General features: G+C 36.7%; 1 protein-coding gene across 1 annotated transcript in view; it reads left to right on the top strand.

Annotated features, from left to right (window-relative positions):
• agmo (alkylglycerol monooxygenase) overlaps positions 1–13,006 on the top strand; it is a 138,612-nt gene that overhangs the window by 64,888 nt on the left and 60,718 nt on the right. The window contains exons 11-12 of the mRNA XM_062984295.1: positions 5,768–5,850; positions 7,514–7,619. Coding sequence (XP_062840365.1) covers positions 5,768–5,850; positions 7,514–7,619 — 189 coding nt within the window. The remainder of the gene's footprint in view (positions 1–5,767; positions 5,851–7,513; positions 7,620–13,006) is intronic.

Consider the following 13,006-nt stretch of genomic DNA (forward strand, 5'->3'; position numbering starts at 1 on the left):
GGCACTCAATCTGACCCGGGCTTTGAACTCATGACCTCTTGGTTAGTAGTGATTTATTGCAACTGGCTACTAACCAGCTGCGCCACAGACCGGCCCCTGAAAAGTGCTTTCAATTTTTAAGATTCAGGGGAAAATAAGAAAATTATTTTCAGTTATAATGAAATTATGAAATAACATGTAAACATTAAATGGACAATAGCCTGACAGTCAATATGAGATATAGATATTTTAGTGTTGTTCTCTAGCTCCTTTATTTTTCTTTATTGCAATAGCACCACTTTGAGTAACTCTGAAAGAAAAAAGAAAAAAGGGTATGAAATATCAAAACAAACCACTGTTTTGGTTTGGATGAGTTAAAACTATATGAAAATTCACCAATACAAATATTTTAAATTTTTTTCAAGGTATTTCAGTACGCTTTGGAATTAACAAATGTCCTTTATTGTTAATAATGTTAGGGAATGCAAGGAATACACCAAGGAAATGCTAAAACATAATAAAAGGATACAAGGACCTCTGCATAGTACCTCTGAATATATAGAAGGAGCAAGCAGAATGTTTAAATGGGAATTTAACAGTAGAACTGCTATTCAGGTCATAAATTCCTGGGGCAAACTAGTTATGCAGTATAATATTGGAATTATTAAATAGACACAACAAGAAATTAATGTACAAAACAAAAACCCTAGAAAATCCTGACAGCTAACCATGGTTTGTAGTGTTTGCATCTTTGTAGCAATTATTGATTGGTTGTGTCTGCCAGGAAATATCAGTGGCTGGAGATGATTACGAGTGAAACAAACTGAAGAAGAAAAAAATCCTTGAGTAAGAAAGCAAAGAGAAAAATCAATAGATGTGCACAGAAAGAATTACGTAATTAAACACTGAAAAAAACAAAAGTTGCCAATAGAAGGAAAAGTAATTAAATTTAATCACCCCCCCTTGGGTTGAAAATACTGCTGCTTAATTTAAATTGGTTAATAGGATAACAACTGTAACTCAGGGAATAATTGTAGAGGAGCATCCCAGTCTGGCCTGCATCACAAAGACCTGGTTGGTCCAAATTTCTAGTTAGTAACAGACCATTACTAAAGTTGCCTAATGGTAGAATTCTTCCAGAAAGCTTTATGCTTAAAAACACATACCACGCACACTCATATAAAGATATTGGAGAGAAGTTTCCATCATATAATGCAACATCATTTTGAGAGGAAATGCTAAACTAAGTTATTAATTACTGTCATTTTTAAAATGACATTCCCTTCAATAATTGTTTATATTTTTTTTTTATATTTACCATGAATCTTAGTGGTGTCAGAAAAATAATGTGAAAACAAAGAAGGCCTATTCCAAAGTGTTTTGGCAGATTTGGGGTTCTTTGATATTTGCTGCTGTGTCACAGGCCATGATATATCTACATCCACTGTCATTCTAGTGGGTACTCCAAGCCTTGGGCTGATTCTATCAGAGGATGTAGTGCACATATGTCAAACTCAAGCCCTAGGGACTGAATCTGGCCCACCATGTCATTTTATGTGGCCCTCCAGACCTGGACTAGAATTCTTGTACTCTTCATCATTAGACATCCTGACTAGAGCTGATGGGAGTTGTGATACGGTTACACCTGGAAGGCTGCAGTTTGTTCTGTTTAGTCAGGATAGTGAGGTTTGAATTTAGATACAAGGCTTGTGGATATGGTGACTTTAAAATGTTATTTAACCTTTCCCTAACCTCAATGCCACAAGTGCTATTTGGTTGCAATCACCATTATCCCCAGTCCACATGGTGAATAATCAAATGTGAGTTATTACTCAATAACTTCTGGGGACCCAAAATAAGTAAAAATTAAAGAGTACTGACAACTATATAAAAATCAGAGTTGGCCCTCTGTATCCATGGATTCTCCATCCATGGATTCAACGACCCTTTGAAGGCTGATGTGGCCTTTGATTAAAATGAGTTTAACACCCCTGATGTAGTGGAGAAGAACTCATTTACTTACTCTTCCATTTAAGATCCAATACTATACTAGGAACATTATCTTCATTGATATGTTGCAATTCTTAGCTTTCCTTTCTAGCTGTCCCATCTTCCCTTTCTTCACTCAACTCTAGAAGCACTTTTTAAAGCATTCTGATAGGTTTTTAAACATCTGCTGGAGCTAGAGGCCATACTTCTAATACAGTGACTCCATGACCTCACAGTGTGCAAGGCTAGGTGTCAAAAGTAAGCAAAACATCAAACAGTTAAAGAATGTACAAAACAATGGAACAGATATATATCAAACAATCTGTCCGAATTTCCTTTCAAAGAGGCTAGTAAGTAGAAAAACACCAAGGCCAAATATTGCCCCTTCCCTGAGGTTTTAGTGCTACTTGTAAGAATTCCAAATGTATATGAAATACAGAGTGGGAGAGAAGGAAAGAATTTCAGTAATGTAGATTTGCTCATCTTTTCTATGGAATTACAAGTATAGTAGAGTCTCACTTATCCAACATAAATGGGCCTGCAGAATGTTGGATAAGCGAATATGTTGGATAATAAGGAGGCATTAAGGAAAAGCCTATTAAACATCAAATTAGGTTTTTACCAATTAAGCACCAAAACATCATGTTATACAACAAATTTGACAGAAAAAGTAGTTCAATACACAGTAATGCTATGTAGTAATTCCTGTATTTACAAATTTAGCACCAAAATATCACAATGTATTGAAAACATTGACTACAAAAATGCGTTGGATAATCCAGAACGTTGGATAAGCGAGACTCTACTGTATATTCTGGAGTTATTATATTGGAGATTCTTATATCCAGTCTGCTAATGGCTCAGCTATATCTCTCCTAATCTCACAATATGGATTGCTGACAGAGGTTAGTTCTACACAGACAATTAAGGTGGGTTGGAACTGGTATCAAAAATGCTGGTTCCAGCTGACAGGGATGCCCTGGACCGTCTTGGAAGTGGGAGTGCACCTCTACTGCTCAGCTGCATTAAAGCCAGTTTAATGGGCAGAGACCCAACTACCACCTCTCCTTTCCTGTCTCTGCCAGCTACAGTGGTGACAGTGAGGAAAAGGACAAGAGGAGACAGCCACCTCACATCCCCCGGCTCCCTGAGTCTGGGGATTGTGGGATGGCTGTTGAGACAATCACAACTAGTTCTGTCTGTATAACCCAAACTCACAGAATAGCCCAAATCCTGATGCAGGATTTGGGCTTTCAAATGAGCTATTTTAACTTGCTGCAGATGCATGTGGTGCCCTTCCCTGGGTTAAACTAAATCACCCTTCATGCACTTTGTGGCCTACTGTGGGCTGATCCGCCCTCTCACCCTCACACCTAAATGGGCAATGTAGTCGTGCCCAAAACCAACTAGGAAGGATATTTATAGAATACTAGCTTGGGGACCCGGCAGTGCCCGGGTCATTTGAGAAAGGCATAATTTGCCTTTGAATGGTATGTATTCTGTTTGGAGTGGGTGAACTACAATTCCCAGGATCATGGGTCAATCCTCCCCAAACCCTGCCAGTATTCAAAGTTGGCCATTTTGGGTCTGTGTACCAAGTTTGGTCCAGATCCGTCGTTGGCTGGGTTCAGTGGTCTTTGGATACTGGTGAACTACAACTCCCAAAAACAAGGCCCATTCCCACAAACCCCTGCAGTATGTTCAATTGGTCATGAGGCTTCTCTGTGCAAAGTTTGGTTCCAGTCTATTGTCGGTGGAGGGTCACTGTTTCTCTGGATGCAGGTGAACTATAAGTCCCTTCCCCCCAAACTTGTCCAATATGTTCTATTGGTTATGGGGGCTCTGTGTGCCAAGTTTGGTCCTGGTCCATCATCAGAGGGGTTTGGAGTGCCCATTCATTGCAGGTGAACTATAAATCCCAGTACCTACTACTCCCAAATGTCCAAACCAATTCCCCTCAAAACCCACCAGTATTCAAATCTGGGCATATTGGGTATGCATGGCAAGTTTGGCCCACAGCCATCATTGTTTGGGTTCATAGCATTCTGGGTGTAGGTGAACTACAACTCCTCTAAATTCTCCACTAGGAGTCACAGTGATCTGACTTGATTCAGGGTGAACTACAACTTCCACCATGTGGAGTCAATCCCCTAAACTCCTCCAGGAAGTGTAGTTGCTGCTCAGTTCTTCTCTGTTATGCAGACAGATTTGAAAGGGAAGGGCAGTAGGCGGGATCATGCAAATTCCACACCAGTGGAGAACCCTGGGATGCCTGTCTGTGGTGGAGGAAAATGCAAAATCTAGGATGAAATCATCCCCAAATGAAAGCATACCTTGGGTGGTGCACCGTAGTGTTTAGGAAGGACATTGGCAGGGGTTGGGTTACATGTTCATGGAGCTTGCTGTAACCGCAATGTCAGTGGAAAAGAGTGACTTGCTGGCTCCTCAGCACTGGGAACTGCAGCCTATTTGTGGAAGCCAGAGGCTGTCTGTGTGAGTGGACACATGTGCCACATACACACATACGGCTTTTCACTTTTATTATGGATATAGATAGATGAGGTGCAGAGAAGTTGCCACAGGATTTACAGAAAAAGCAAAAGGGATTCAGAAAGATTTGTGGTTAAAAAGAACAGGGAATTACATGGGGTAGACAAAATCTATGGAAATAGAGACAAATGAATACAGATGCAACAGAGAGGAATGTGTACTTTCAGGTGCAGAGAAAGTAGAGGAAAAAGGGTCAGACAGGCTTATAGGGAGGAAGCTATGAGGAAAATGCTTTTATGTAGTTAATATGTAGGTATGTTCCCTTCTCCATTAATCAGAATGTAAATGTGCCTGTTGCAGTGATGAGTTGTGCAGTCCTGTTTGAGAGCATTGGGGCATTAAATATCAAAAAGATTTATTTTTATAGTGTCTGTCTTCATTCACTTCCTTGATACCTCTCTAATAAAAGTCTTTTCTGGCAGAAAGTTTCTCTTAAATGCTGTCACTGCTGTTCCTATCTTGCCCAGGGAATTTAAAAAATATGCCCCCAGTATACAAGAGGGCACTCAGTCAATAGTAATCCTATCATTTTACCCCGTTTACTTAATCTCTGTTGAGAATTTAAACCCAGAATCTTTGTACCAGGCCTGAACGGAATATAGCTAAGTTAATGTTCCACCAGAATCAAATGCACATGCAGAATACTTCGAGTGTTGTATAGATTTATACTGAATTGCTAAGAAGCAAAGGGATATATGTGAGATCATGTTAAAACTGTGATAAATTATCAAGCTTCTTGTCTTATTTTCTTTTCTGCATTTTTAAACAGGATAATGTTTTCAGTTGCCACTACCCCCTAGAGAGCTGAGATTGGAAAATACAAAGATGTAATGTTATTAAGGGTTGGGGAGAAAAAGAGCAGATACGTGATATGATATTTATTTAGAAAACAGGTCTACCCCTTTAGTTCAGGTCATCAAAGGTTCAACAAATGTCAGGAGAGGAAACCATAATAGGAGTGAAAGAGTTATTTTCAAGACTAACATTGTGTGAAGAATGATTTTGGGGAAAATATCCAATTTTTGTAACCTTCAGCCTTGAAACATAATGACATTAAGGGGGAATATAGAATCTGCAGTGGATTTTTAGCTGTAAAGTTCAGAGTATCAGACTACTCTAAAAGCAGACAGTAACAAAGAACTATAATTGAAAGAGAAAGTTCAGACGGCCTCACTGGCAAGTTTAGAATACAATATCCCTCCAGAGAACTAGCGTAAATGAGTAATTTGTCTGCTTGTTGGTTTAACAGACGTTATCACAGGTAACTCTGCTCATGAGAGTTGGCTACATTATCCTGACATTGACCTCCATTGGCTTCCTGATGGAGCAAAGGTAAGTAATTGAGTATTTCTTTTCTGTATCCCTTCAGTAGAAAATAAAGCTTCTTGACTAGCAAAATGGTCTGTTACAAGGTTGAACTTACACAATGAAACATATGCCAAAATGACATACACACTTTTCAGAAATATTACTGTCCTCATACTCTTCAAAATCGTATTAATACTCATGGTGAAGAGATCTTTGTTATTGTAGATTTGATGAATTCTAAAGGGTTAACATTGGACCTTGCGTCTTCCAAAAATGCTTGTTTCCTCACTCCAGTCTGGAACAACAACATTGTGCTGAAATTTAGTTAAATCATACATGCTATGCAGAGTTCTTCTCCCTACAGGAACATATCAATTGCAGGCTGATTATAGTGCTAATGGCACTTTCATCTAGTATGGTGGAAGAAGTCATGTTAATTACTAAGAAATTGCCAAAGGCTTGCTTTCTCTCTTCTTTATTGGATGTCCCTGATGACTCAGTCTAAACAATGAGAAAGTGAGAAGAAAGGGTTTGTGTATGGCCATCTTGTTCAACACATGGAAATGATTTCTTTATGATGATGTTTGCATTTTGCTCAGAATTTTCAAGGTGCAATATCTGAACTGGCCACTTGGGGAAATCAACAGTCATTTTTATGTGTTTGCCCCTCATGTTTTTTATGTGTTTGCCCCTCATAGTAACATCAATGACAGTTTGACAGTAATCAGTAACTCATTGAGTTACTTTTCAGACTGCAGTGAAGTAACAAGTAATGGACCTATGGGGTTATCTGAGTAATGACTAAAATAACTAGTTCCATTAAAGAGTAATATTTTTCCAGAATTCAAAGAACATAGTAATAGCCGAAAGCAAAGCAACAATCACATTCCTTCCAAACAAGTCTATTCCTTAAATATGTAAAGCCTGTATCATGCCTTTAAATGCCATATAGATCGGGTTCTTTTGCCTTTTCAATCCATTAGAGTTTAAAACAATGAAACCAACTCCAGAAAGCGGACTGGTTCTCCATGTAAAATGAACAAAAAGCAGAATGAACGAATGAATGAAAAACAAAACACAATCCAGACAAATAAAAACACTTAATAAATTTAACTGTTAATGCAAATAAAATCTTCTAAAATTTCTCGAAATATTTAAAGGGTAATTAAATGGGAATGGGAAATAAATTGAATACATTTTATTTCATTGGAAAGAGGAAATACAAGAAGAGAGTATTTTGTGCTTCACAATTAGATGATTTTACTGCAGTCCACAAAAACATAGGCCAGATTGAATGTTTTGGTTTTTAGGTGTCACTGTGTTCTTATTTTATCTAGCATAATTAAATTTTAATGTGTTGCAAAAATATTTGTATAAATGAGATTTCTATAAAAATAGAGGTTCTGCACTGGGGGGACAGTATAATCTATATTCTCTGGAACATTTTTCAGTCTCTTGTATAGTTTCCTTGTGGAGAGAAAAAGTGGGATGTAAATAAACATAATAAAAAATAATAAGAATAAGTATAAACAGGAAAGATTATAACTATAACAGTCTTTTAAAGTGTAGCCTTGACGTACTGACAAAATGGTTTAGGGGTGTGATTGTGATTCTTACATAACCTCTGATTAGGAGTACAGCTAAAGAACAGGGAAAAGGCCTGACTAATTCCATTTAATTATTTTAGACCTGAAGCTGGTTTCTTGGAATTTGCCCGCTGTTCTACTTTTCTGGCTTTCCACAAATTCGGCTATTTGAAAACATATATTCCACTTCTATCAATCATATATGAGGTAAGCACTTCATTTTAGTGATTTATTTTTTTTGTGTTAGTTTGTGTGTGTGGTGAGTAAATGTGAGTAAATGTGAGGATGTTTCAAAACCACAGAAAATTGACATGTTAGTGTTCATTACAAACCAGATGTGATACTTTCAAATTTATATTTACAGATAAGTGAAGGACTTTTAACTGCTGGGGATGTGTCTAAACTGTCAAGGAAGAAGTGTCTTACATAATCTGTCCTTAAACTTTAAACCTGATTATAGGGAATGTATTTTTCACTTTTTCCCTAATGAACTCAATTCAGTGTGCATATTTTTTTATTTTCCTTTATTCCCACTTCTTCTCCCATTTTATGTTCACAACAGCCATAAAAGAAGGGTTGAGGGATTTTTTGTGACTGGCTGGAAGTCACGGATTGAATTTAACTGCTGAATGGGAATTTTTACATGTCTTTCTCTTGGCTTACTCCAGTCCTCTTGCCAAGTCTTTCTCAATCCAGTACACTTCATGAGTGTTGAATTACAACTCACACCAGTCACAACCATTACAGCTAGAAAGGACCAAATTGAAGAAAGCTGCTCTAACCATTATATATCGCACTAGTTAACTTACAGTTCAAAGTACCGTATTGTGATGTATTTTTGAATATCTATAGACTTCATTATTTCATAATATATTTTTCCTCAACTTTCAAATCAATGACATAGGCAAAAGGAAACTATATGCTACTGAAATAGGGATAGTTTTATTGTGTCCGAGATAGAGTAGTCATAATTTCTCCACTTTTACATGTTATCCTATGATATACAAATAATATTACTATTGGAATTTGAAAGAAGTACATAGGAACCACAGTTACCTGGGTAGTTCATAAACATATTTGACCAGAGAACAGTCACTAATGTGAGAGAAGAAAGTTGAACATGTATAATGAACAACAGTGATTCTGTCATTACTTTTGAATTCCAGGATTAGTATCTTCTATGTGCATTCTAATATGGCCAGCCCTATTGTTAGGTAGAATAAAGCACCTACTATACATTTAAAGAATCATAAAGGAGCAACAAATTGCCAGCTGTTTACTGTTTACTAGGTGCACTATGCACCTAGACTGCTATTTGTGCTAAGAAAGGAAAATATCTTGACGGTATGCTTGGATCTATGTAGCAAGATAGACTTCTGTATCTTAAGTGTTGCCTGAAACATGCAGCAGTGTTCCACTCTAAAGCAATAGAATTTCATACTACTTCATAGGCAAGCTTAATCTCCAGGCTATATCATCTAAAAGGGAAAGAGGAAATTCTCTGAAATTCCTCTTATTACTATTATTAGTATTTATATCCCACTTTTCTCTTTCAAAAAAAAAGATTCAAATTAGCTGAAACGGAGCGAGGGAGTGATAGTCAGAAATCCCTAAAAGCTTTGTATTAAATTTGTATTGTTAGCGTGCATAGATTTAAACAAAATCATGTTGAATGCCTAATATTCATTTTTGAGGTTATCTTAAAAGAATAATCTGCTGTAGTATATTCATAAGGTGGACTCATTGGCCATGATAAGAGCCCTGGGGCATTAATACCATTGGAAAAAGTCATATTTGAAGTTTGCATTCAGTGGAGTAAGTTAGTTTCCACTTAGGTGTGACAGAGTCATTACCGATGTTAGCCTTAGTTGGTGTGTGAGCTGGCTTCACCACCACCAGCTAAAGATGATGATGTATGGTTCCAGATGCTTTTGCCAATTGACCGTAAAATTGCTGTGCATTTCTGGCAGGGCAGCCAAGTTAGAGCTTTTAAAATAGCCATGCCTGAAGTTCAGAGCCCACCGTTTGGAAGCTGCTCATTATTCTTCTCTTGCCCCCTGATCTGAGCAAAAGAACGACTTCTGGAATCAATTAGAAATGTCTGCCCATGATGAGATTTGCACGTGAGTTTGGAATTGTGAGGCTTTGATAGTGTCAGCCAACAGCTGCAGTTTCAGGTGGTAAAATCAAGGGAAGAATTTTTACAGGCCTTAATTACAATCAGAAAGTATATATTTATAACTATTTGAGGAAGAGAAAAACAAGTCAGGTTGGAAACTGTCAAGTATATCGTCCAAGATGAGACTTAAAATCTGTTTCATCACAGGAAAAATAAATAAATCAACTATTGTTTGGATTTCCTAGTTCTGAGACTGCACTGAGTGGTTATGTGAAACTAGAAATTATGATATTGTCTGTAGTTACTGCTACAAAAGGAACATCTGACAATATTCATGTCATTTCTGTTTGATGAATTAAAGCAAAAATAAATGAAGATTTAACCTGGCGTACAAATGCAGAACACAAACTTACCCAAATTGATATAATAATCTGATACAAATATTTTTCCAGCATTCCAAGCATTTATATATTTATATATATTACAATCAATAAGGGATAGTCAAAACTATGTTGTGTTGTAGTTTTCTAATGATTTATTAAGAAGTTCCTATTCGCGTGATTGCCATAAGTAACAACAGTACAAGAGGAAGTATCAATTCTATATATGTTCTGAAAAACAAGTATTACATACATGCTCCATATAAAAGTAAAATCTTCCCTACTTTCACATCCTGAGAAATCAGCATCCATTATTTCCCATAACATTTTAATAAGAAAGAAAATATATATACATAGAAGCTGCTGTATGGATCAGAGAACATTGGAAATACTGTAATATCCTTTTAGTCTTTTCTGAAGATTTAAAATGCCATTACAAAGCCTATCAGAACTTTTTAGGATGTAGCATCTCTTAAAAATATACTAAATTACAAAATATATTGTCAAAGTTTCATTGCAGAAATTTCCAAAAGAGTATTCAGATATTTTAGAAAGTGGTAAAATAACTACTGCACTGTCATTCTGGCCATGTCAACTAGCAATTTTTTTTACATTTGAGGGTGGGGTTTTTTGTTTGTTTGTTTGTTTTTTGGTAAAAATTACATTGAAAATAATTTTGGGAAAATATTGAAGTATTGTATTAACCCAGAAATTTTCAAAATACAAAACAAATCTGCTAAAATTAACAAAACAGAATCCTCTCTAGCAGGTAGTTATTAATGTTTGTTCATGAGAGGAAAAAAGTTAAAACTACCTGTTGTGCCTCATGAAGACCCTCACTGTTTATCCCTAGTTAAGACCTTTTTAGTTAGAGGGATTAATATTTTCTATACAGTTTTGGGGAGGTCAGTCTAGACAGCCTCTTTGCATTTAAAGCCTCCGTTGTCCTGCCCCTTTATGAATCCCATCAGGGGCAGAGCCTCAGACAAGGCACTTCTGGTTCTTGGAAGAGTAAGCCTTTTTGTGACTGGAAGGTGAAAAGAGATGAAGGCCGTATGGTCTACAATTAGCATGTCCAGTTGGATCTGTATTCAAGACCAGTTGGAGTTAAATATTGAGACCATCTCAGAGACAGTATAACACCATACAAGAAGGAGACAATAAGAAGAAATAAAGATTCGAGACCCTCAGTTCAGTCAGAACTGTGTCTATCTTTCAAAGACTTTACCTTTCCTTATAAAAACTTTGTAGTGAGACTAGAGAAGAGAGAGAGTCTAAAATTCTTGTTAGTTAATACATTCATGTTTGATTCAGCTGTATAGTCTCTAATCTGCTCCCTATGCAGCCAGTTCACCTTCCCAGTAGTTAAGATAGCAAGGGGGCAGAACATTACCATCAGTTAAAAATCTTCTGTGTGTAGCATGCAGTCTTTGTTTGAATTAGAGAGGGGAGTACCATACTAGTATGGAATTGAAGGCTCCAATTGAAGAGACAGGGTTTATTTTACTATACAAATTGCAGATGAGGAACTTCTGATCTAGAGATGTTTCACATTGGGAAGCCAAGGGGGTTCTGGGTTCTGATTGGGATCAGGGCCTCCATGCTTCATTTTGAGTTTTTAAAAAACACTGACATAATTAGCTGCTACATAGTTTTCCCCTGAATTATGTAGTATGAAACAGAAGAGAGCAGTAGTGTGTCATCTCATTTGAATAACATTGCAATCGTTGGCTTTGGAGTAACTTACATTCTGTATCTGCCTGTTCATGCACAACTAATATTTGCTCACAACCTCCCAGGGGATTGCACTGATTAAAAATGACAGTATTCTGAATTTTCAGGTGGTGTTTACTGTTGAACTCACTTAATAAAAAAAAGTCTCAGACTTTAAGATGCTGATCTTTCTCTCTCACCCCCAAATAATTTTCATACCACAATGAAACATCTCATTTGTTAAGTATCCCACTTGTGTCTCTCTGAGTATTCCCGTCTGCTCTTAGTTGTATAAATTGGTAGAATCACACTGAAAATTCTACTGCATGTTTCTATTAGAAATCGCCTCGCAGCAGTCCATCATCTTGATTTGCACTCATATCCCTTAAAGGGATGGAATTTAGGTCCAATTCCCTTGTTTGCTTTTGATGTGGTAACGTTATGATGAGATTATTTCACCTCATCAGTTTCATACAGTGCCTATTATGGGCACTTCTCCATGTGATGACAGCTGGAACCTTCCATGTCAATCATCCTGTCAGTTGTCAAGCCATAGAAAGTATCGCCTATCATCACATGGGGATGGTTGGGCAAGAATTTTCACACTGTGAAATTAATGAGGCAAAATCACCTTGTGATAACTTTACCACATCAATTGTGAGCAAACTGGACTATAGGCAGCAGCAATCAGACCTCATGGACTCATAACAACGTAATTGTAATTTCAGTGTGACATTGTTTGAACAGTTAAAACCTGGATATTAGCGTTTTGCTTTCCTTTCATGACATAATTTGGGTTTTCTTTTCACTTTTTCTTTCTTGTTAGGTTATGCAGTTCTAAATAATTTTTCTCCACCTGTTTTAATAAAAAATCTGGTTTTAATGTTTATTTCATGTCTATTTTTAAATGACTATTTTGCTAGTTCTCTTTATAAGAACCAGTTATACTTTATAGCTTTGGAGATCAGGCATTACAATACTTTTTGGGCGGGGGGGCGGTTTCCTGTAGACTGTTTTTCAAACTAAAGCATTCTGCCAAACCTTTAGTAATTACTGACATGCCTTGATTTTTACAAAGAGCTTATCTGTGTTACTGTACATTTTAGGGGACATCTGTTTTTATTGTTCTTAATTTTTCTGTTTTGTTTTTAGATTTGTTTAGCTAGTTGTATTTTATGGTTTTTATTTTTTTTTATTGTGGTGTAAGCTGCTTTTCAGAGGAAGCCAAAACCATCTCTGACTTATTCCTTGCCTAAGAAATTCATAGAGTCACCATAGACAAACAGATAACGTAAAGGCATATACATAGTTTTATTGTAATTCATCTCAAACATTGATTGAATCAGATGTCTATTGTTGTTCCCTTTCAACAAATAAAAGAA

Source organism: Anolis carolinensis, chromosome 6 (genome assembly GCF_035594765.1).
Source record: "Anolis carolinensis isolate JA03-04 chromosome 6, rAnoCar3.1.pri, whole genome shotgun sequence".
NCBI classification, from domain to species: Eukaryota; Metazoa; Chordata; class Lepidosauria; order Squamata; family Dactyloidae; genus Anolis; species Anolis carolinensis.